Genomic DNA, 23,687 nt, shown 5'->3' with positions numbered 1-23,687 from the left:
GTGCACTTTACATCATATATTATGAGATGAACATCTAGTTGGATGTTGGTTTATTACAAGATCGTATTTTTCCCCCGCTTGCACACTGGTTGTTGGCTTATTGTTTTTCAAATGCATGTTCATTTTAAACACGTTTGAATATGCATCTGTGTTGCTTCGACCGTGAGGATAATTTGCACAGCACCTCATTGGACATATAGCTGCTGGACATCCATCGCGTCCCTCACAACTTTTTTCTGTTGTTGACTTTCACCTCGCGTGGCCATGAATGCGGAGAAGCCAAACTTTCTGTCTCAACCTGAAGTGAAAAATATCTATTTTTTTCGGAATGGGGATCCGTATTACGAGCCCAGACGTTTGGTGATCAACGCGAAGAGAGTGTCGACCTTCGACACGCTGTTGCGGGAGGTGACGGGCGGCGTTCAGGCTCCGTTTGGCGCGGTGAGAAACATCTACACGCCGAAAGGAGGACACAGAGTGGACTCAATGGAGCACCTGAGGAGCGGAGAACAGTATGTGGCTGCTGGGCGAGAGAAGTTCAAGAAAATAGAGTAAGACACGCTTGAAGTTGTAGATTTGAATAGAACATTCAGTGAGACTTATTATAACATCTGACTGAACTATGTGTGTACTGTGTATAATGCGATATTTGTGAATTGTGTGTTGCATCCATCCATTCATCCTAACATCCATCCATAACCCATCCATCATCCATTTTGTTGAGGTGCTTTAAGTTGCTTTATAGCAACAACTGTAACAAGAACTTCACAAAATCTGCATCTAATCTCTGAACATGCATTGCTACTAGAACAGCTAAAGATTTACTTTGTTTTAGTTATTTACAGATAGGAACCAGGAAGAAAAGAACACTTCAACCCAATGGACTGGTAAGGACTAACACGTTTATACTTCATTTGTACAGGTGAAACCTATGCAGATGTTTAGCTTGACTGAATATTTTTTATCTGAAGTAAGTTTAAAGACCCTGTGCAAATAAAATTGGAGTTGTCTGGCTTTTAGTTCTTATTTGTTAGCTTTGAGGTCATCAATATGCTAGTGTTGTCCTAAAATAAAAAAAGAAAATAAAAAAAAACTTTTAGCAGAATATACACATTTAAATATTTACATTCTTTCTATTCCGGGGAAACAGACCTTCATATAGAGCGCAACAGTGCCCGCCCTCTTTTTCAGCAGTCTGGGTTCCGGAAATATAGGGATTTCATAAAATCCTCCATAAACAAGTTGTAAGCCATGAACCAAACCAACCAGCTCCGAGGTGGATCACAAAATCACAAACTTTGTTTTGAGGCAAAAAAGTATTTGAAAATCGGACAAAAAGACAAAAGCTCAAGGCTGTATACTTACTGTCTTTCATGAGGGCATGGACTACAATCCCATGATGCCTTACGAATTGTGTGATTGAATAAAATATGATGGGAATATATAAAACTATTGATTTTAGGTTGTTGATTATAAGTATTGAAACAATATCTTTTACGTTGATTGCATAATATTTTGATATGTACAAATAAATAAGCAGTTTAAGTAGTTTAAGGGAGAACGACTCCGAAACGTCATTCACTGGAGTGTGGCGTTGCTCCTGGGCATGTTTCCTGGGCTTTGTTGGCCGCAGCTCTCTGATTGGTGAAGCTTTCCCTGTTGTAACATGGGTAATTTAGTTGTTTACCAGGAATTCTGCTATCAAACACGATTTTTAAGCAATAAAGTTGAAATAACACAGACTGATGGCTTCAACAGAAGCACATACCATCGATGAACAACCTCGGAGCTCATGGTAGGTCTGTCTTTAATGGTTTATAAATAATTGTTGAAAATCAATCGTCTATGTAAAAAATGAATTGGATTTTTACTTCCGGAACCCAGACTCTTGTGCTCTATTGAGGACTACACAGATATTTGTCCAATCAAATGCTCTCTAGAATGTGGACACCCCTCCCCCTAATACCACCTGCCTCTGACTAGCAAAAGCAAACAACAAATCATGGTTCATGGGTAATCATGGGATGTTTGCCAATGCTAAGATCGCAAAGAACGAACTCGGGAGTACAGGAGGACACAGAGCACATCTATGCAAGTTTGAGATGTGATATGCAGACTCAACAACCTCTAATCTATTTTCTTTTTTTATGTGGTGGATGATGATGCCCTGATGGGTGAGCCCTGTGAAATGTCCCACCCAAACTTTGAACAGGAAATATGTCAACAAAGGATAGAACTTATTTTAAACTGTGCACATCAAGCCATTTCACAGGGTCTTTCACACCTATAAGAAACCCTCCTTGTCCATTTTATTGAAAGCAAAAATAAAGCTTTTTTTGTGCTGATATTCAGTGTAGCTATTCCTGACCTTGTCAGGTTGGTTGCTAATGGAGTCATGTACATGTACAGTATGTACAGTTAAATGTCCCAGAGGACCAGGTACCATAGCACTGAAGGCTGAACAGACTGTTGGCTGGCAGTTGACCCCAGTGAATAAAGGCATTGGCAAACAAAGTGAAAATTTTAAGAGCGATCCATTATGTTTTTTGTTTTTTTTTGCAAGTTAGGTATGTTTCAAGCAAGTGTATTACTTCACACATACAGTACAGTGACACCAAAATGTTTATTGATGCTTAAATACAAGCATCCAAATGACGCTCCTCAAAGCATGTCAAAGCAAACGGCATGTGCACACAAACCACATTAGACCTTTTCTAACTAAAGCTATGTTTACACAGGTAGAATTATTATTTATTTTGGCCTATCAGACTCAAATCCATTCAGGTTTTTGTAGTCTGAACAGGACAAAAATACATAAAATCCGATTATTACAACCCTGATTCAAACCACTTTCATAGGTGGTTTGGAATCAGATGAAAATCAGATTTTTGTTAATGCATCTTAGTCCGAACAGTCGGATTTCATGTTTTTTTTTTTTTTTTTTTTTGTCATTTAGCCATTTACCCATGTGCGCGATGGGTTGATGAACACACACCAGCACAATGTGTTAAGGTATTGAATGTCACGTGCAAATTCGGAATGCTTGAGCATTTTAAGCGATTCAGTATAGGAAGGGAGTCCTGTTTAAGAGTCCCGCTGTTCGACACTTTTATGCTTCAATTCGGGACACAAAGCCTTCAATATGGGATGTTTTGTTGCCCACTAAAATACAGGACAATAGGCGTCCCATGTGGGACTTCGTAATTTCGGCCAAAATATCCGACGTCCCGGCTAAAACAGGATAGTGTAAACCCTAGCATCACCTCTCCCATTTTTTAAGCCGTTGTCTGTGACAAATGTGTTAATATTTGGATACTGCCCTCATGAAAAATGGCAATTCATTGCTAAACCCTCACACATGGTGAATATACACAAGTTTGAATTGTTACTATGACCACTAATGTGGAAAACAAGCAAAAGCGTACAGGAAAAAAAAAAAAAAATCTGATCTGTCCACGTATAACTTACTATTGAACATTCAGTCTAAAGAATTGGGTTTGAGAAAAAAAAAATCTGATTTTTCCTGTGGCCTAAATTCTAACCTTTCTGAGACATTTTTCAAACTAAAACTTGTGTCAAGATAATTTCTTGTTGCTGTATGAAGTCAGTTCCCCTCAAGTTCACACAGGTGTCCTAGCAGAGTTATAGTATGTTCCACTAATGTTTGACAAAAAGAAAGTGTAATAGTTTGTCCAAAAAATGTTCAAATAGTTTGAAAAGTGAGCTTGAGATTTCTTTCTTCAAAAAAAAAAAATGTATAAAATCTAATGCACATTTTTAAGTATTGATTAAGTGTCCATATACATTTTGGGGCCACTGTATGCCTGGATCATTAGTGTGTCAGTTGAGCATAATGCACTTGCTTTAGTGTTCAAGAAAATCCACCTGAGCGAGGTGCAATGTTTAGACTCACAGTCTCCATTGTCGTCTGGGAAGAATCACGTAGTTGTCAGCTCATTTGGCAATGAATTATTAACCTGTGAATTATTATCCACCTCCTTGGATGGATATTTAAGTCTATGGCTCAGTCCCAATGCTGAAAGCCCTTCAGAGAGAATTTGAATGACACTTCATAGAGTCACTAGTTACAACAGAGAAGAATGAAAAGAAAGAGAGAAAGAAAAGAAGTACAGGGACTTTACGACAGTCTTAAAATTTTATGAACTCTCCAAGGCAAACCAAGTGAGTATCGTCACACTCAGGACCTTTTTTATCAAAACACTTCATTGAATGCGAACTAAAGGGCTGTTGTCATGGTTATTGGTGAAACAATGTCATAATCATCATTAGGTAAGCTTTATCAGGCTATTTTATTTATGATGAGTGCCACACTTTGTTCGTACCGGTTCCTGATTGTCTCAATTAGAGAGGCCCTTCAGAAAGAGACGTTCTGCACAGCTTCTCTGCGGCCTGGCACTGACCCAAATACACACTGTCCCTCTGCTCTTTACACAAGTGCCCTACAGGGTTACCAGGGGATACGTCAGGGCCCAGAGAGACACTGAAACAGTAGATGAGAGCAATTGTCTGTCTGTGTTTGGGTTGGACCTAGCAAGGCCCTCACTTTAACACACTGGTTAATTTAACTTAAGTCTGACACCAAAAAGCAAAGTGAGCAGGTAGTCATGAGGAGTAGTCATGCTTTCTTTTGTCTGGAATCTACAGTAATATACAATTTAATTCAATTTCAGTTGATCAAGTATAATTGTATTTAAAACAAAAACTGATTCAGACTGGTAGTACTGCAGTCTTCAACACCAGGTCCGGCAATTATTTTCTATCTCAAAGTAATTGTGGTGAAAAAATGGAAATATGAATGAAATAAAAACACAATATTAACCTAATGTTCATTGTTTTATTGTCCCTCCAACCTGGTCTCATGACAGATCGTGATAAGCCTTATAGGCCAAGGGCTATACAGCGATTCCCCCGGTGGATAAGGCGCTCGCGGTGCACCTATGCCCGCAGAGTGCCGCCACCTGGCATGGACGCCCTAAGCTCCCGTCCAAGCCCTGGAGGCTCATGTCGTCCCTGACGGCTAAAGCCTACAGTGCTGCTGGACAAGCCACCTCTGCCCTGCCTGCCATGGCTCTCCTGCAGGTCCACCAAGCCAAGGCGCTGAAAGAACTGCACGAGGGTAGTTCCGCCCCAGATTTGATGCAGGAACTGCGCTCGGCGACCGACCTCGCTCTCCGGGCGACGAAGATCACTGCGCAGTCTCTCGGGCGGACAATGGCCACACTAGTGGTCCAGGAGCGCCACCTTTGGCTCAACCTGGTCAAGATGGGTGAGGCCGACAAGACACGGTTCCTTGCTGCCACCATTTCCCAAGCGGGCCTATTTGGTGACACTGTCGAGGACTTTGCCCAGCAGTTCTCGACGGTGAAGCAGCAGATGGAGGCAATCCGGCACATCCTGCCCTAGCGCGGCTCAAGATCCCGCACCCCGTGTGCTCATCGCCAAGGGCGTACCCCTGCGGTGACTGCACCGGCTCCGCCGCAGCCCGCCCCTTCGGCCCGGCCCCGGCATGGAGCCCACCACAGGAAGCCGACGCCACCCGTCTCACAGCCGGCGCCGAAGAACCCACGGAAGTCCTCGAAGTGCCCCTGAGATGGGCGACCCAGAGACGAGGGAACCCACTCACGTGGAGCTGGTAAGAAGACCACTCCATCCCCCGGTGGAGGGCCGGGTGGAAAATCTTTTGTTGCCTTTTTGTTTGATTTCGCCACATGCCCAAGTGGCTGCGGTACCCAACAGTTCAGCAAAAGAGCGGCTTCCTTCCTCCCTGGGTCACATACCCGGTGTGTACGGTCGTCACCACGACTACCGCCCACAGGCTTTTTCTTGCAGGATTGGCGCTCCAGTGGTGGCCTTTCCGCCCCTGAGCGCCCAGCTGTGGCACACAGCCGCCCCCAATGTGGCAGTCTCCACGTGTTATGAGGACAGGCCTCTTCCTCCCCCATCCCAGGCTGTTCCAGGGGTGGTCACAAGGAGCCAGGTAAGTGCTTCGATGTCTCTAGACTCAGCAAGGCCACGACGTGCTGTGGCACCTCGCGCTCCGCCCCGCCGCGAGGCCCCACCTGCCGGTACGTCCGACGACGTTGTCCTCTTGGTCCCCCTCACGCAGAACTTGGACGCGTGGCTCGCGCTTTCCAATCCGTCACGATGGCTGATCTGGACCGTCCGACTCGGCTACGATTCAGTTCGCCAGGTGCCCGCCCAGGTTCAGCGGTATTCACTTCACCTTGGTCAAGGGCGAAAATGCTGCCACCCTGCGTGCGGAGATTGCTACCCTCCTACGGAAGGATGCGATAGAACCTGTCCCTCCGGCCAGGAAAGGGTTTTACAGCACCTACTTCATCGTACCGAAAAAAGGTGGTGGGTTGCGGCCAATCTTGGACCTGCGAGTACTGAACCGGGCATTACACAGACTCCCGTTCAAGATGCTGACGCAAAAATGCATTCTGGCGAGCTTCCGGCATCAAGATTGGTTTGCGGCGGTAGACCTGAAGGATGCGTACTTCCACGTCTCGATCCTTCCTCAACACAGACCCTTCCTGCGGTTCGCGTTCAAGGGTCAGACGTATCAGTACAAAGTCCTCCCTTTCGGCCTGTCCCTGTCTCCTCGCATCTTTATAAAGATCGCAGAGGCTGCCCTTGCCCCGTTAAGGGAGGTGGGCATTCGTATTCTCAACTATCTCGACGACTGGCTAATCCTAGCTCACTCTCGAGACATGTTGTGTGCACACAGGGACCTGATGCTCTCACACCTCAGCTGACTAGGGCTTCGGGTCAACTGGGAAAAGAGCAAGCTCCTCCCGGTTCAGAGCATCTCTTTTCTCGGATTGGAGTTGGACTCAGTCTCCTTGACGGCGCACCTTACGAACGAGTGCACCCAGTCGGTGCTGGCCTGTTTGAAGGCATTTAAACAGGGAACAGCGGTTCCACTGAAACTTTTCAGAGGCTCCTGGGGCATATGGCATCCTAGGCGGTGGCCACCCCGCTCGGGTTGATGCATATGAGACCGCTTCAGCACTGGCTCCAGACTCGAGTCCCGAGATGGGCATGGCACCACGGGACACATCGCATGGCCATCACGTCGGTCTGTCACCGTCTTTTCAGCCCTTGGACCGACCTCTCGTTTATACGAGCAGGTGTTCCTCTAGAACTGGTCTCCAGGCGCGTCATGGTCACGACAGATGCCTCCAAAACGGGCTGGGGCGCTGTCTGCAATGGGCATGCAGCCGCCGGCCTCTGGATGGGACCGCGACTGCATTGGCACATCAACTGCCTCGAGTTGTTGACAATTCTGCTCACCCTGTGGAGGTTCCGGCCATTGATCCAGGGCAAGTACGTGTTAGTTCAGACAGACAACACGGCAACGGTAGCATATGTCAACCGCCAAGGTGGTCTGCGCTCTCGTTGTATGTCACAACTCGCCCGCCGTCTCCTCCTCTGGAGTCAGCAGCACTTCAAGTCGCTGCGAGCCACTCACATCCCGGGCAACCTCAACACTACAGCGGATGCGCTGTCATGGCAGGTTACCCTCGGGAGAGTGGAGACTCCACCCTCAGATGGTCCAGCTGATTTGGAGTCAATTCGGACGGGCACAGGTGGACCTGTTCGCCTCCAAAGAATACTACCACTGTCCGCTCTGGTACGCCCTCACCGAGGCTCCCCTCGGCATAGATGCGCTGGCACACAGCTGGCCCCCTGGCCTACGCAAATATGCATTTCCCCCAGTGAGCCTGCTTGCACAGACCCTGTGCAAGGTCAGGGAGGACGAGGAGCAGGTCGTCCTGGTAGCACCCTACTGGCCCACCCAGACGTGGTTCTCGGACCTCACGCTCCTCGCGACAGCTCCCCCCTGGCAAATTCCCCTGAGGAAGGACCTTCTTTCTCAGGGACGGGGCACCCTCTGGCACCCGCACCCAGACCTCTGGAATCTCCATGTCTGGCCCCTGGACGGGACGTGGAAGACCTAAGCGGTCTACCTCCCGCGGTGGTAGACACGATCACTCAGGCTAGGGCCCCCTCTACAAGGCGCCTGTATGCCTTTAAGTGGCATCTGTTCACTAAGTGGGGTTCTTCCTGACGCGAAGACCCCCAGAGATGCGCAGTCGGATCAGTGCTTTCCTTCCTGCAGGAGAGGTTGGAAGGGAGGCTGTCCCCTTCCACCTTGAATGTTCACGTTGCCGCCATAGCAGCACACCATGACGCAGTCGACGGTAAGTCCTTAGGGAAGCACGACCTGATCATCAGGTTCCTAAGAGGCACCAGGAGGCTGAATCCCTCCAGACCACACCTCGTTCCCTCATGGGACCTCTCCGTAGTTCTTCAGGGTCTACAGAGAGCCCTCTTTAAGCCTTTGCAGTCAGCCGAGCTTAAGGCACTCTCCTTGAAGACTGCTTTCCTGACTGCGCTCACTTCCATCAAGAGGGTAGGTGACCTGCAAGCGTTTTCTGTCAGCGAAACGTGCCTGGAGTTCGGTCCGGGTTACTCTCATGTGATCCTGAGACCCCAACCGGGATATGTGCCCAAGGTTCCCACCACCCCTTTTAGGGACCAGGTGGTGAACCTGCAAGCGCTGCCCCAGGAGGAGGCAGACCCAGCCCTGTCGTTGTTGTGTCCGGTGCGCGTTTTACGTATCTATTTGGATCGCACGCAGAGCTTTAGAATCTCTGAGCAGCTCTTTGTCTGCTTTGGTGCACAGTGGAAAGGAAGCGCTGTCTCCAAGCAGAGGATCGCCACTTGCTCATTGACGCCATAACTATGTCATATCTCGCCCAGAACATGCCGCCCCCGGTAGGGCTACGAGCCCATTCTACCAGAGGTGTAGCGGCTTCCTGGGCCCTGGCCAGAGGTGCCTCTCTAACAGACATTTGCAGAGCAGCGGGCTGGGTAACATCCAACACCTTTGCAAGGTTCTACAACCTCCGGGTGGAACTGGTTTCGTCCCAGGTAGTGGCACGCAACACAAGCGGATAAGCCCGGGATAGCTGGCCGGGTGTATCGCTTACACATAGCGCCTTCCACCTCCCATGGAGCTGAAGACGTGCGCCATTAATTCCCAGTAGTGTTCACAAACACAGTTCAGCCAGTTGTGGCGTTTCGTATAGGGATCCCTAGTGTCACTACATCGACACTACGTCGAGTGAGTGACAGATAGGGAACGTCATGGTTACTTGTGTATCCTCTGCTCCCTGATGGAGGGAACGAGACGTTGTGTCCCTCCTGCCACAACGCTGAACTACCTGCTGAAATGGCCGGACCTTATATCGGCTCCTCAGCATAAAACCTGAATGAGTGGTTGCATACCAGCTCCTTTTATACCCGTTTGTCCGGGGGAGTGGCATGCAAATACCACTCGCCAATTTTCATTGGCCTTTTATCAAAGATCAGAGGTGTCTCGGGCTCCCAAGAGTGACCCCTAGTGTCACTACATCGACACAACTTCTCGTTCCCTCCATCAGGGAACAGAGGTTACACAAGTAACAATGACGTTTCCTAACCCCTATCTCAAACCTAAATCTAAAAATAATGTCCAACCCCTTACCCAAAAAGTTCAGTTTCAGGCTGCAGATGATGTTTGGATGACTTAGCATGTTTGGCAGACATGGGACAATGGTAATCAATACATAGATTCAGAATTTATAATGCTAAATTTTATTTTAACATAGTTAGCAGTGATTTGATGATGCTGGCCATTACTTTTAATCAGAATTATTTATTCAGCTTTATAGAAAATCAGCTGTAATGTCTATAACGTTTCAAAAACATGAATAACCAACACTCATGGACACAAAAACTATTTGATGAAAAAAATCTGACTTTCTATAGCTTGATATTATTTCACAACTTAGTCCCATTGTCCACATACAGGTGCATCTCAATAAATTAGAATGTCGTGGAAAAGTTCATTTATTTCAGTAATTCAACTCAAATTGTGAAACTCGTGTATTAAATAAATTCAGTGCACACAGACTGAAGTAGTTTAAGTCTTTGGTTCTTTTAATTGTGATGATTTTGGCTCACATTTAACAAAAACCCACCAATTCACTATCTCAAAAAATTAGAATACATCATAAGACCAATAAAAAAACATTTTTAGTGAATTGTTGGCCTTCAGGAAAGTATGTTCATTTACTGTATATGTACTCAATACTTGGTAGGGGCTCCTTTTGCTTTAATTACTGCCTCAATTCGGCGTGGCATGGAGGTGATCAGTTTGTGGCACTGCTGAGGTGGTATGGAAGCCCAGGTTTCTTTGACAGTGGCCTTCAGGTCATCTGCATTTTTTGGTCTCTTGTTTCTCATTTTCCTCTTGACAATACCCCATAGATTCTCTATGGGGTTCAGGTCTGGTGAGTTTGCTGGCCAGTCAAGCACACCAACACCATGGTCATTTAACCAACTTTTGGTGCTTTTGGCAGTGTGGGCAGGTGCCAAATCCTGCTGGAAAAAGAAATCAGCATCTTTAAAAAGCTGGTCAGCAGAAGGAAGCATGAAGTGCTCCAAAATTTCTTGGTAAACGGGTGCAGTGACTTTGGTTTTCAAAAAACACAATGGACCAACACCAGCAGATGACATTGCACCCCAAATCATCAGAGACTGTGGAAACTTAACACTGGACTTCAAGCAACTTGGGCTATGAGCTTCTCCACCCTTCCTCCAGACTCTAGGACCTTGGTTTCCAAATGAAATACAAAACTTGCTCTCATCTGAAAAGAGGACTTTGGAACACTGGGCAACAGTCCAGTTCTTCTTCTCCTTAGCCCAGGTAAGACGCCTCTAACGTTGTCTGTGGTTCAGGAGTGGCTTAACAAGAGGAATACGACAACTGTAGCCAAATTCCTTGACATGTCTGTGTATGGTGGCTCTTGATGCCTTGACCCCAGCCTCAGTCCATTCCTTGTGAAGTTCACCCAAATTCTTGAATCGATTTTGCTTGACAATCATAAGGCTGCGGTTCTCTCGGTTGGTTGTGCATCTTTTTCTTCCACACTTTTTCCTTCCACTCAACTTTCTGTTAACATGCTTGGATACAGCACTCTGTGAACAGCCAGCTTCTTTGGCAATGAATGTTTGTGGCTTACCCTCCTTGTGAAGGGTGTCAATGATTGTCTTCTGGACAACTGTCAGATCAGCAGTCTTCCCTATGATTGTGTAGCCTAGTGAACCAAACTGAGAGACCATTTTGAAGGCTCAGGAAACCTTTGCAGGTGTTTTGAGCTGATTAGCTGATTGGCATGTCACCATATTCTAATTTTTTGAGATATTGAATTGGTGGGTTTTTGTTAAATGTGAGCCAAAATCATCACAATTAAAAGAACCAAAGACTTAAACTACTTCAGTCTGTGTGCATTGAATTTATTTAATACACGAGTTTCACAATTTGAGTTGAATTACTGAAATAAATGAACTTTTCCACGACATTCTAATTTATTGAGATGCACCTGTATGTGGACATACATTTTTAGGAAAACTATTTGTTATAGAATTATTTATTTATTTATTTGCTTGTTTATTAGGTGCTACTAGTTACAAATCAAAAAGGGGAATGGAAAATGCACACAGCATTCACGATAAGGTCTCAGGAGGTTAAAGTTGTACAAAGTAATGTTTATCTTGAACAATGCTGTCAAAGTGGATATCATGCACAACAACGCTGCTACAACATGGGCCACCATCTTGATTGTTTTGGGTTGAATGGATCACATGCTGCATCACATGACAACAAATATGTCATCGTTTTCCAATGTCTCCGTTTTCCCAGTCCACAATACAGTAAACGTGAAGACAGCATTTTCAAATTTATCCACTTGGGAGAGCATTTTCGAAAATCTCAGTTTCTGCTGTCACCTCAGTGTGGACGAAAGGCTAAAACTTACAGAAAAAGATGCGTAAAAAAAAAAAAAACGTATTAGTGTGGACATAGCCTAAATCTAACCATGATTTTAACAGGAAAATTACTCATGTTTACCACAGAAGTAGGAAAATTTCTGGGTTTGGATCAAGACGAGGGAAGTACTATTGGTTGTTTACACACATCAGTTATTAATATTGCATAAATAAATGTGGAATGAGTAAGCAAATTGTCCACTGACATTTTTTCCTTTGTAAAAAGAAAGTGCTGACTAGAAGGCAAGCTAAAATTCGATGCCTGTATTGTATCGATTTGAAATTATTTTTGTTGATTGGTTGGTCTCTATGGAAATAAAAGTTGTAGCTTTTTATACAAGCCAAGTCATTTCATATATCTTATAATTTTGCCAGCTCATACAAATTATTACGAGTTGTCATGAGACTGCATTATTCCCTTCTATGTTTCAATGTAGAGTATATGATTCTGTTCAAAATAATGTTTTTTTTTTTTAATGGCTTTGCAATGTAAGCATCATAACAAAGTTTGTAAATACATTAATATCATATGCTCAATATCATTGTTCAACCTCTTTAGCATTTTGCATTGAAGTAATGCAGATCACTAATAAGCATTTGCATGAAGGCCTCTCAACGCCGTTATTACTGTTTTCGTGACAAGCACATATCTCTGGTGAGCAACGTGTTTGACACAAACCACAAATTTGCGCTGTGATGAGAGACTCTTATAATGAGATTGAGAGCGAGCATGTTTGATTGACGGACCGCACGTGTGTGCACATACTGTTTCTATGAATGTGTGCGCAGACTGTCTGCCGCTCTAATGTAACATCAGCTATATTCAGATACTCTTTGTTGTTTTTTAAATTTGTACTTATTTTTGCAGTTTGTTGCCCTCTCTAACTGTACTGCGGTTCAGCGATACAGAGAACTACACTAAATACTCTTGAAGATGGACATCTCACAATTCTTTCACATTTGATAGGCCATTGATTAATATAGTTTGGTAATGAAATTATAACACAGGCCACAAAATATTGCTCGGGGGCCGCATGTGGGCTGCGGGCTGCGTGTTGAGTGGTGCTGATGTAGACTAATCAAGATCAGATGTTAGGTTGAAAGTTCTTCAACTGAAATTGGTCTGTGCTTACCGAAATTCAAATCACTGCCCGCAGTGCCTAAAACTGGAAGTGTTGTTGAACGGATGAGCACGTGTGAGCACCGGTTTCAAGGTGAAATGTGCACAATGTGACGCCAAAATTAAGTTGTATTTTTAATTGTAAATTATGAAATGCAGTCAACAGGAATGCATATTTTACTAACCAGACTCCCCAGCCGAGACATCAACCCTAAACCTATCCATCAGTGGAATAGAAATGTAATCTTAGAGGGAAAATGCAACCTCTGAATCGTGCTAATAATTGATTAAATTAATGCGATTACTTCCTGGTTTCCATGGGACAAAAATCCTTGTCTCTGAGGCGGTTGTGCAACACGCCATCAGTAGTGCCACAGGAAAAGGTAAACGCATTTGACTTGATGCAAAAATGTCTGAGAGGGGATGGCGATTGTCGGTAATTTGTCAGATTGGGTTTGATTTCAGTGTACCAGGACATTCGGAAGCAACATATCAATTTCCTGTGTGACCATGTTGCCAAGAATTTCACCCCTTTTATTCTGTGTGACCCTATTTTGAGTTGATTTGGATAGATTTAGATAGTGTCATTCATGCTACATTTTACTCTTTTCTTCTGAACCTCACTTCTTATTTATCACTCTCCTCTGTGTGCAGTTGAAACCTGTGCCTCAGAGTCGCATGATAGTGTCTGCCAGATTCCTCAAACCCATCAAAGAACCCTGTGCAATATTGTAAGTATCGTTTACTTTTTAGGAGCTTTTCTAATTACCTTGAACTGTAGACAATTTCAGTTCATAATTGCTTAGTTGGTATAACCAGAAACCTTGGAGCTAGCTTAATATTTGAAAAGCAATATTGGAGAGAAGTCACTAAAAAGATATTTCAAAGTGTTGTGGTATTTCTGTGATTTATTGTTATAACTGTTATTATTTTCAGAATTAATCAAGTATCATAATGGGGTGCTTAGAAGCTTACGGAACGAATAACCAAGCACTTAAAATAAAAATAAAAATATTTGGACATTTTTGGACACTTAAGCCACACTAAAGAGTAAGAATGCCATTGCATAAGTTAAAAATATATTTATATCAGACCAAATGGCATCTGCAAACAAATGATGATTTGACCTTTTCTCAAAACTTCTCTTCTCTTATCTATTTTTTTTCAATGACTTTCAACCAACTGATTCAAGGTGATTTTTAGTAGATGCATAAAGTCAGTTTTCCTCAGCCAGAGAGTATCCATACTTTTTTGAATTATACTTGAACAGTATATCTTTGTGATCTGTTTTAAAAACCCAGCAAATAACTTTTTGTAAAATGTATGCTTGAATAGTCTGCTTGAGCTGTCTTTCTTTAAAATATGTTGCTCTTAGTTTGATATGTTTTTGTATCTAATACAATGATATTCATATATTTTTAAGTGTGATTTAAGTGTCCAAAAGGTTCATAGGGCCACTATATGATACACATTTAGAACTGTCCTAAGTGGAAGGGTAATGATTTTGAGTGTATTTGTGTCTATGCACCAGCAAAATCGGACAAATTAAACAATGCAGTATGTGTGTATTTGTGTGTATCCTCAGTGTTGTGGCAAATGGAGATGTCCTGAATCCAGCTGTGAGGTTTCTAATTCCGAACCGTCTGATTGGCCAGTTTGAGCGTATTCTGGAGATGATCACAGAGAAAATGAGGCTAAGAATTGTGGGGGGTGTGAGGAGGTATGCATGCATTAAAAATGAATGATTACAGTGATTACTTTGAGAATGTTGTTTACATGACAGGTACAGTGTAGTAGTAAGATTTGTTTATATTTACTGTACATGTATTTAGTCAGCATTTACACTCATCCTGATGCTTCTGAAATAATATTCTAAGAAAAAAAAAAAAGTGCTGCTGGCACTCATTTTATTCCATTTACATTTACGTACAAACTTCAGTCTGTTTACCTTCTCTAGTTATTAGTATTTAATTTTGTATATATTTTTAAGGGATTGCCCTGGGTACTACAATTTAAAAGATTTACATAATTTTAGATTCACACAATTACTATATCTACAGTACTTTTATTATTACATCTCTCCAGGACATTGCACAGCCGTGAAGTGCTCATAAAACATTATCTAGAAATGTAGTTATTTTTACTTATTTGGACAAAGAAAGCATATTATACTGTATATCACCCTGGCAATATTTTCCTAATTTAGCTTTTGAAATTTTGTGTTTCAGCCTGTATACCTTTGATGGAACTCTCATTATGGAGGGAAAAGAGTTGGAAAATGGACAGTTTTATGTCGCTGTTGGCAGAGACAAATTTAAAAGACTTCCATATAGTGACCTTCTGTTTAACAAGCCCATAGGCATGAAGAGAGTGTACGGGTAAGATAAAGAAAAATAAAGAAGTCGTTTTTTTACCGCAGATTTAGTATGTTCTCAAACAGAATGCAATTTTAATGTCAATTTAGGTCGAAAGCAGCGTCACTGCCACCTATATATAAGTACAGAAGACAAAATGGAGATGTGAGTACAAAACATACAAAATACATTTGCACAGGCTGTCCAGCCATTCAAGATTTTTAATATTAAATTAATACAAACATTCAATTAATATTTGTGTTTGTAGCACCACCTCAGTAAGTCCATGGTGGGTGGCGGTGAATGTGGACAGGACAAGATCAGTCCCCCAGCACAGAGTTCTAAAGAACAACTATCATCCTTCGTCAGAGAGATCTCTCAGGCCAGACTTATGACCGTTCGCAAGAAGAGGAGTGGTCTCACAGCATCTCATGAGGCTCAGGACAATGGTAAGACATTAAACCATGAAACACCAGGATCTGTCTGTATGAGGTTTGGTCCACTTTGCACTTATTCTGGCCAAGAGTGTGAAGAATTTACATGTTTCAGTTGATCTTTGTATAAATATTGGGGGGGGTGGGGTTGTACTTTCTTGTTTTTATTATATAAGGGTGGTTACCTCTCCCCCATCCCTCCTGGAATCTACGCCCCTACGTGTCTCGATAATGAGTGGAGAGTTGAATTATTTAATTACTCTTTACACTGCAGCAGATTTGACTGCTAGAATATGATCAGGATTGAAAAGTTGCATCTTTGTCCGTCATTGTTTTCTTTGTCATCATTTAACTGAGTTTTTCCAAGCTCCTCTTTATTAGTATGTATCTCTTTGTGTGTGTGTACCTACTTGTTGTGGATTAAAGTTTTCAGCATCTACTATTGTCTGGAAAACGGTGATGTAATTCAATGTTAGTTATATAACTCATTCTCCTGTCTGACCAAGAGATGGCAATGGTGGTCTGCGAGTAGGTGGTTGAGGTCCCAGTGTTCATGTGGTTGCTGTGGCATGAGAGGGATTACATCATCATTATCATGTTTCTTCAGATTGCAGCCGGAGGTGTGAGATGAATGCCATGCCTGACTACACGCGCCTCTTTCTTGAACATCCCATACAGTGATGACATTTCTGTGCAAAAAGAGCATTGCAGAGAAGGGCTGGAAATGCTTTTAGTTACAGAGCAGATATTAGAAAGAAATTTAATTTGTATTTACAGGGATGGTTCACCCAAGAGTGAAAATTCTGTAAATAATTACTCACCCTCATGTTGTTCCAAACCCAAATGATTTGTATCAGAGATTATTTAGCAGAGACGGGCCACTTCTATTAAAATGAATGGGAGAAATTGGACTGCTCAACCAAGGAGCTCTGAGCGCCCAACGGTGAACGGATGCAGAAAGGAAGTCCTGCCTTATAGTTAAAAGAGCCAATCACCTTTCAGATACAGACATCACCTCTCAATCAACTTTAGAATGCGCATGCGCATTAGCAGGTTAGGGAGGGTTACTTTTTAAATGTATTCCACTACAGATTACAAAATACATGTTGTAAAATGAATTTGTAACGTATTTCGTTAGATTACTCAAGGTCAGTAACGTATTCTAAATACTTTGGATTACTTCTTCAGCACTGGTAGATTTTTTTCACTTGTTTTGACTATAAAAACTCCGCCAGTACAGTGACAAAATACACATGTTAAAAATACATTCTCTGAAAAACCTAAATATCTTATGCAGTGTTGTTTCTATAACAAGATCAATCAAACTGATTTTTTAAAAAGATTTTTAGATATTTTTACAGGAAAACAATAGAAAAATTATTATCAAGAATATGATTTTTGCCCTAATCTCAAGGTCTTACTAGAAAAAAAGAAATTATGATCCAATGTGAATTTTCTTGATAAAAAAATATGATCGTGCCTGGTAACATGTGTATGTAATATGGCTAGAAATAGCATTTTATCTTAGCGTAAAGCTGACAATTTACACAAGGTTTATTTATATTTCTTTTGCTCCAGACTTACTTCAAACTTACTTCTCTGTCTGCTCGTATGAATGTAACACATCATAAGAAAGTGTTTCACCGCTGTTCAAATGCACTTTGGATTGCATCATTTATATGTATACATTTTTCCATCTGAAAGGACTAAATATTAAATGAAACAAATGACAATAAAATGCAAAGTAATCTCCTCAGTAATCAAAATACTATTTGAATGTAACTGTATTCTAATTACCAATGATTTAAATTGTAACTGTAGTGGAATACAGTTACTTATATTTTGTATTTTAAATACATAATCCCGTTACATGTATTCCGTTATTCCCCAACCCTGCGCATTAGCTACACAAGCCGGGAAAATGTTTTTTAGCGTAATAAGAGGTAAAGAATCACAATTTACAATACCAATATTGTCAGATGTTATTGTTGATTTGAAATATGTTCTTTGATCATAATCTTGACCAACCGTTTTTGAGATTTTGGTCTTTCTCCATTCAAGTAGATAGTAGCTGCACTGGCATGACTGGAAATAGCCTGCTGGGAGCATTCCAAAGATGGCCGACAGTGGACTGACTTGCTAGAAAGACTTTGTTTTTATTCTTCTGTGGAACTTTAAATAAAGGTGGAATTTTAAATAAAAAATGACAGTTCATAATAACTATGGCAGTCAAGCTCCAAAAAGGACAAATAAAAAATAAAATAAAAAACAACAACAACAACAACATCATAGAAGCAAATATGTCTCATGGACTAAGTCTATGTTGGGATTCCAAAAATAGGTCTGTGTGAGGAACAGACTGAAATTTAAAGGAATATTCTGGGTTCAATACATGGTAAGCTCAATCTACATGCAGCATTTGTGGCATAATGTTGATTATCACAAAAATACTGTCGACTCGTGCCTTCTTTTTCTTTTTTTTTTAAAGCAAAAATCAAGGTTACAGTGAGACACTTACAATGGAAGTGAATGTGGCCAATATTTGGAGGGTTTAAACAGAAATGTAAAGCTTATAATTTTATAAAAGCACTTTCATTATATTATTCGAGCTGTAAAGTTGTTTAAATTGTCATTTTTACAGTCATTTTACAGTTTTAGTGTTTGTTGACATCACATCATCTTGGCAGCGTAGTTGTAAAACTGGCTATAACTTTACACAGAAAACGTTAGTAAGAGATTTGATCACACAAAAATCATGTTTACATGCATATTGTTTAGGTCTTGTGGCTATACTTTTGAAACAGTGAGTATTTTAATGTTCAAAAACTGGCCACATTCACTTCAATTGTAAGTGCCTCACTCTAACCCAGATTTTATTTTTATTTTTTTTAATTAAGAACAAAAGGGAAGAGTCTAAATTATTTTTGTGGTAATCAACATAATGTCACAAATGCTGTCAATTAAGCTTAACTTGATCCCGGAATATTCCTTTAAGTCATTAGTCCTGATCATCAGAATTATCTTTTGAATTCAAAAATGTAATCTGAGTCAAATCATTCAAATTTTTATTAAACAAATGCAAGATGTAAGAAAGATGGCATGGCTTTAGAGGACTTGGTATATAGTGTACCTAATTCATCTGTAAGTCATATGGACAAATTAAGTGGTACTTTTTTCAAGAAGAGTGTGGTTGTTAGAGGTTATCATTTATTACGCTGTGTCTGAGTGCGTGTGTACATTTGTGTGCTTGTAGTTAGAGTCGAAGCGTCAATCTCTCATTAGCACTCTAGGGGTTTTGCTGTTACCCAGGTGGCTAATAGAAGCCTATTAAATCACCATGGTGATGAATTAAACAAAAGCGCATCACATCCTCTTCTAGCTTTCACAGACTCCAAGCTTTATGATGGAGTTTCTGTTTCCCCTAAGCTGGTTTTCTGGTCTTAGCTGGTTTCCCAGCCTGACTAGCAGACAAAAGCTCAAGTCCCCTTTAAAACCAGTAAACCAAACCAGGCTGGGAGATCAGCTAAAAACAGCACACCAGTTTAGGCTGGTTTAAGCAGTTTTTTTTTTTTTCATCAGGGTCAGGACTCTTCATATTGGTTTTAATTGCTGTTACTTGCTTCATTTCTAGGAAGATATTTAATAAGATTAATTTAGGTAGTGATTTGAGTGAATTAGTGTACTGTAGACAGTGATTGAGTATAACAGAATGTGCAAACATGCCTGGCCAGTGATAATAGTGATTCAGTTTTACCATATTAAATTCTAAATGTATATAGTTTCCAATGCCTCAGAATAACTGTTCCCATGTGATTCCTACATGCAGCATCTAGGATTACAAAACCAGGGAGTTGTTGCCTGGTTTAGTATATCTGCCGTCGTTTTCTGCACTGATTAGTCAAAAATGTGTTTTTATTGTAGCAGTGATTTGCTTAGGACTTATTCATTTGTGTAGAAGAAGAATTCAGCACATTTTGGGCTGCTCTAATGGAGTTTCAGGTTGGCTGTGGGCCACTATGTAGTAGTGTACTGTATAATAGGAGCTAGCTGAGGAAGCAAGTTTGTGTTAATGTAATTCTGAGCATCACTGACACACTTTTTTTATTGTGGCAAAATTATATTTTTTTTCTAAATCAACTAGTCATTGGGTTGCATGAATGATTAGTTGGTCTTAAGGAAGCCCTGCATAATTAACTAAAACAATATTTCAGCCTGCTTTTAAAATTGACACATATCAGTTGTATGAAACATTTCCATCTAATTTAATTGTAGGCTGTTAAATTGTAGTTGAGTAGGCCTATTCTTTAAATGATATGCCTATAATAAGTTCCGGGAAAAAATATAATTTAAGTTGATTAATAAGGAGAAAGAACTTTAAAGGTTAGTAAACAAAATTCATACATTTTAAACAATACAGTATGTTAAAAAATTGCCATTAAACAAATGTTATTCTTGGCAAAGTTAATAATACATAAATAAATCAAATGTAAAAAAAAAATAATAATCTTAGTTTTGCTATATATATATATATATATATATATATATATATATATATATATATATATATATATATATATATATATATTTATAGTTGAAGTCAGAAGTTTACATACAGCTTATCCAAATACATTTAAACTCAGTTTTTCACAATTCGTTACATTTAATCGTAGAAAACATTCCCTGTCTAGGTCAGTTATGATCACTACTTTATTTTAAAAATGTGAAATGTCAGAATAATCGTAGAGAGAATGATTTATTTCAGCTTTTATTTCTTTCATCACATTCCCAGTGGGTCAGAAGTTTACATATACTTTGTTAGTATGTTAGTATTTGGTAGCATTGCTTTTAAATTGTTTAACGTGGGTCAAACATTTCGGGTAGCCTTCCACAAGCTTCTCACAATAAGCTGCTGGAATTTTGGCCCATTCCTCCAGACAGAACTAGTGTAACTGCGTCAGGTTTGTAGGCCTCCTTGCTCGCACACACTTTTGCATTTCTGCCCACAAATTTTTTTTTTGAGGTCAAGGCTTTGTGATGTGCTACTCCAATACCTTGACTTTGTTGTGCTTAAGCCATTTTGTAACAAATTTGGAGGTAAGCTTGTGGTAATTTTCCATTTGGAAGACCCATTTGGGACCGAGCTTTAACTTCCTGGCTGATGTCTTGAGATGTTGCTTCAATATATCCACATAATTTTCCTTCCTCATGATGCCATCTATTTTGTGAAGTGCACCAGTACTTCCTGCAGCAAAACACCCCCACAACATGATGCTGCCACCCCCATGCTTTATGGGTGGGATGGTGTTCTTCGGCTTGCAAGCCTCACTCTTTTTCCTCCAAACATAACGATGGTTATTATGGCCAAATAGTTACATTTTTGTTTCATCAGACCAGAGGACATTTCTCCAAAATGTAAGATCTTTGTCTCCATGTGCACTTGCAGACTGTAGTCTGGCTTTTTTATGGCAGTTTTGGACCAGTGGCTTCTTCCTTGTTAGCAGCCTTTCGTGTTATGTCGATATAGGTGTCGTTTTACTGTGGATATAGATACTTGTCTTCCTGTTTCCTCCAGCATCTTCACTAGGTCCTTTGCTGTTGTTCTGGGATTGATTTTCACTTTTTGCACCAAACTACGTTCATCACTAAGAGACAGAATGCATCTCCTTCCTGAGCAGTATGATGGCTGCGTGGTCCCATGCTGTTTATACTTGCATATTATTGTTTGTACAGATGAACGTGGTACCTTTAGGCATTTGGAAATTGCTCCCAAGGATGAACCAGACTTGTGGAGGTCCAAAAAAAATTATTTTTTTTCTGAGGTCTTTTTTTCTGATTTCTTTTGATTTTCCCATTATGTCAAGCAAAGAGGCACTGAGTTAGAAGGTAGGCCTTAAAATACATCCACAGGTACACCTCCAATTGACTCCAATTAGCCTATCAGAAGCTAATTGTCTAAAGGCTTGACATTTTCTGGAGTTTTCCAAGCTGCTTAAAGGCATAGTTAACTTCTGACCCACTGGAATTGTAATATAGTCAATTAAAAGTGAAGTTTGCTTGTTTTGACTATAAAAACTCTGCCAGTACAGTAAGACAAAATATTTAAACAATAAATAAACAAATTTATTTATTTTTTTGCAATAATAACAAGGTTCTGTTTGGTTTATAATGTTTTAGTTGTGCCTGCTTGTGGACTTAGGACAGTTAAAATTTATATATTTGATTTACAAATGTACAGCATTTTTGCTCAGTTTGAAGCAGAGAACATATTTGTCATAACCTCTATTAAATTTTATGTTACTTTGTTTAGCACCCTTGTATCCAGGCTTTGTAAATCACTGAAATAAGCATTTTTCTTCAGAATCGTGAAAGAATCGTGATCTTTATTCTAAGCAAAAAAATCGTGATTCTCAATTTATCCAGAATTGTGCAGCTCTAATATACAGTATATATATATATATATATATATATATATATATATATATATATATATATATATATATATATTTGGAATGCATCATGTCCACCAAACAACAATTAGACAAGTTTTGCTTGCGATATATGGACGCTAAACACATTTGTGATAAGGATAAGTTCATGGGCAATGGAGGAGTCAGAAGACAGCGAACAGTTGAGTGTTTATTCACACACTTTAGTTTACACACACACAAAGCAAAATGGCTCTAGTGGCCAACTCAATATAACTCTCTCTAAAATACAGTCTCTGTTGCGGGTCTTTCCTCCACCACTGCTCTGGGCCACTCTCTCTCTCTCCTCTGCCGCTCTGATGAGCCTTATCAGGTCTCCCTGGTAACTGGCATTCATGGCATGCCGCACACCATTTGCGTACATCGCCGTTAATGCCCGGCCAAAAAAACTGGTCAATTATATGGTTTAAAGTCTTTTCATGACCTAAGTGACCAGCCATTAGGTTATTGTGAGCCGCCTGGAAGAGTGTTTCCTGATGACTCTTTGGTACTAATAGCGAAGTTGTATTCTCTTTGGTCTGAGTGTCCTGCGTCACTCGATATAACCGCTCTTTAATAATCAAAAAGTATGGGTATGTGAGCACAACATTAGGCTGGAGCTGTTGACCATCAATTACTTTCACTTGGTCAAAGGCATGCTTGAGGGACTCATCACATGACTGCTTCAGAGGTAAATCCCCCTCAGGGAAGCCACTGAGTACAAGAATTCCCTCATCTGCATCATCCTGACATGGAGCAGAATTTGACGGCCCTGGCACTGCCTTTCCAGCCATAGCGTCGCACATCACACACCACAACAGCATTTTGCGGGACCCATCCACACACATTACCCTCAATACATTTTTAAAACCAGGTCAATTGGTTCCCAGAATTAGTGGATGGGTGAGGCGGGAATTAACCATGGCCTCGAGTTTATGCCTTTTTCCCCTGAATCGTATCTCAATGGTGACCACTGGATACTTGTGAATGTCACCATGCACACACCTCACCCTCACCTGTTTATTCTTACCCAATGCCCTGCCTTGCACCAAGCGTTGGTGGATAGAGGATTGGGAACAACCCGAATCCACCAAAGCTTGATGTGTATCCCATTTTACTCTTACCGGTATCTGATATGCCCCTGCCCGATCGGGGGTGACCTGTGGAGTGTCGGGGATCCAGATCAGTGTCCCCACCTCCATCACCAGACAATGATCCTGGCCATGCCCAGCTTCCCCACAGCTCCAACAGACCAGCCCAGGCTTTCCTTCTGCACTCATGGGGGCGGTCTCGCCAACCTGGGGGGGATAGTGGAGGGAGACGGGGGAGTAGGAGGGACAGACAAGGGGAGGGGTCCCCTGAACTGGGGATGCTCCTCCCCACTTCCGAGGAGCCGGAACTGCGCGAGAATAAG

General features: G+C 41.4%; 1 protein-coding gene across 1 annotated transcript in view; it reads left to right on the top strand.

The window, feature by feature from the left end:
- Nucleotides 1-264: 264 nt before the first annotated feature.
- LOC127452697 (doublecortin domain-containing protein 2-like) overlaps nt 265-23,687 on the top strand; it is a 61,050-nt gene continuing 37,627 nt past the window's right edge. Inside the window, exons 1-7 of the mRNA XM_051718313.1 lie at nt 265-551; nt 836-887; nt 13,676-13,752; nt 14,607-14,741; nt 15,250-15,399; nt 15,486-15,540; nt 15,644-15,824. Of these exons, the coding sequence (XP_051574273.1) occupies nt 265-551; nt 836-887; nt 13,676-13,752; nt 14,607-14,741; nt 15,250-15,399; nt 15,486-15,540; nt 15,644-15,824 (937 nt within the window). The remainder of the gene's footprint in view (nt 552-835; nt 888-13,675; nt 13,753-14,606; nt 14,742-15,249; nt 15,400-15,485; nt 15,541-15,643; nt 15,825-23,687) is intronic.

The sequence above is a fragment of the Myxocyprinus asiaticus genome, chromosome 15 (genome assembly GCF_019703515.2).
Source record: "Myxocyprinus asiaticus isolate MX2 ecotype Aquarium Trade chromosome 15, UBuf_Myxa_2, whole genome shotgun sequence".
Lineage (NCBI taxonomy): Eukaryota > Metazoa > Chordata > Actinopteri > Cypriniformes > Catostomidae > Myxocyprinus > Myxocyprinus asiaticus.
Note: the sequence above shows the minus strand (reverse complement) of the source record. Positions and strands in the feature narration are given on the sequence as shown.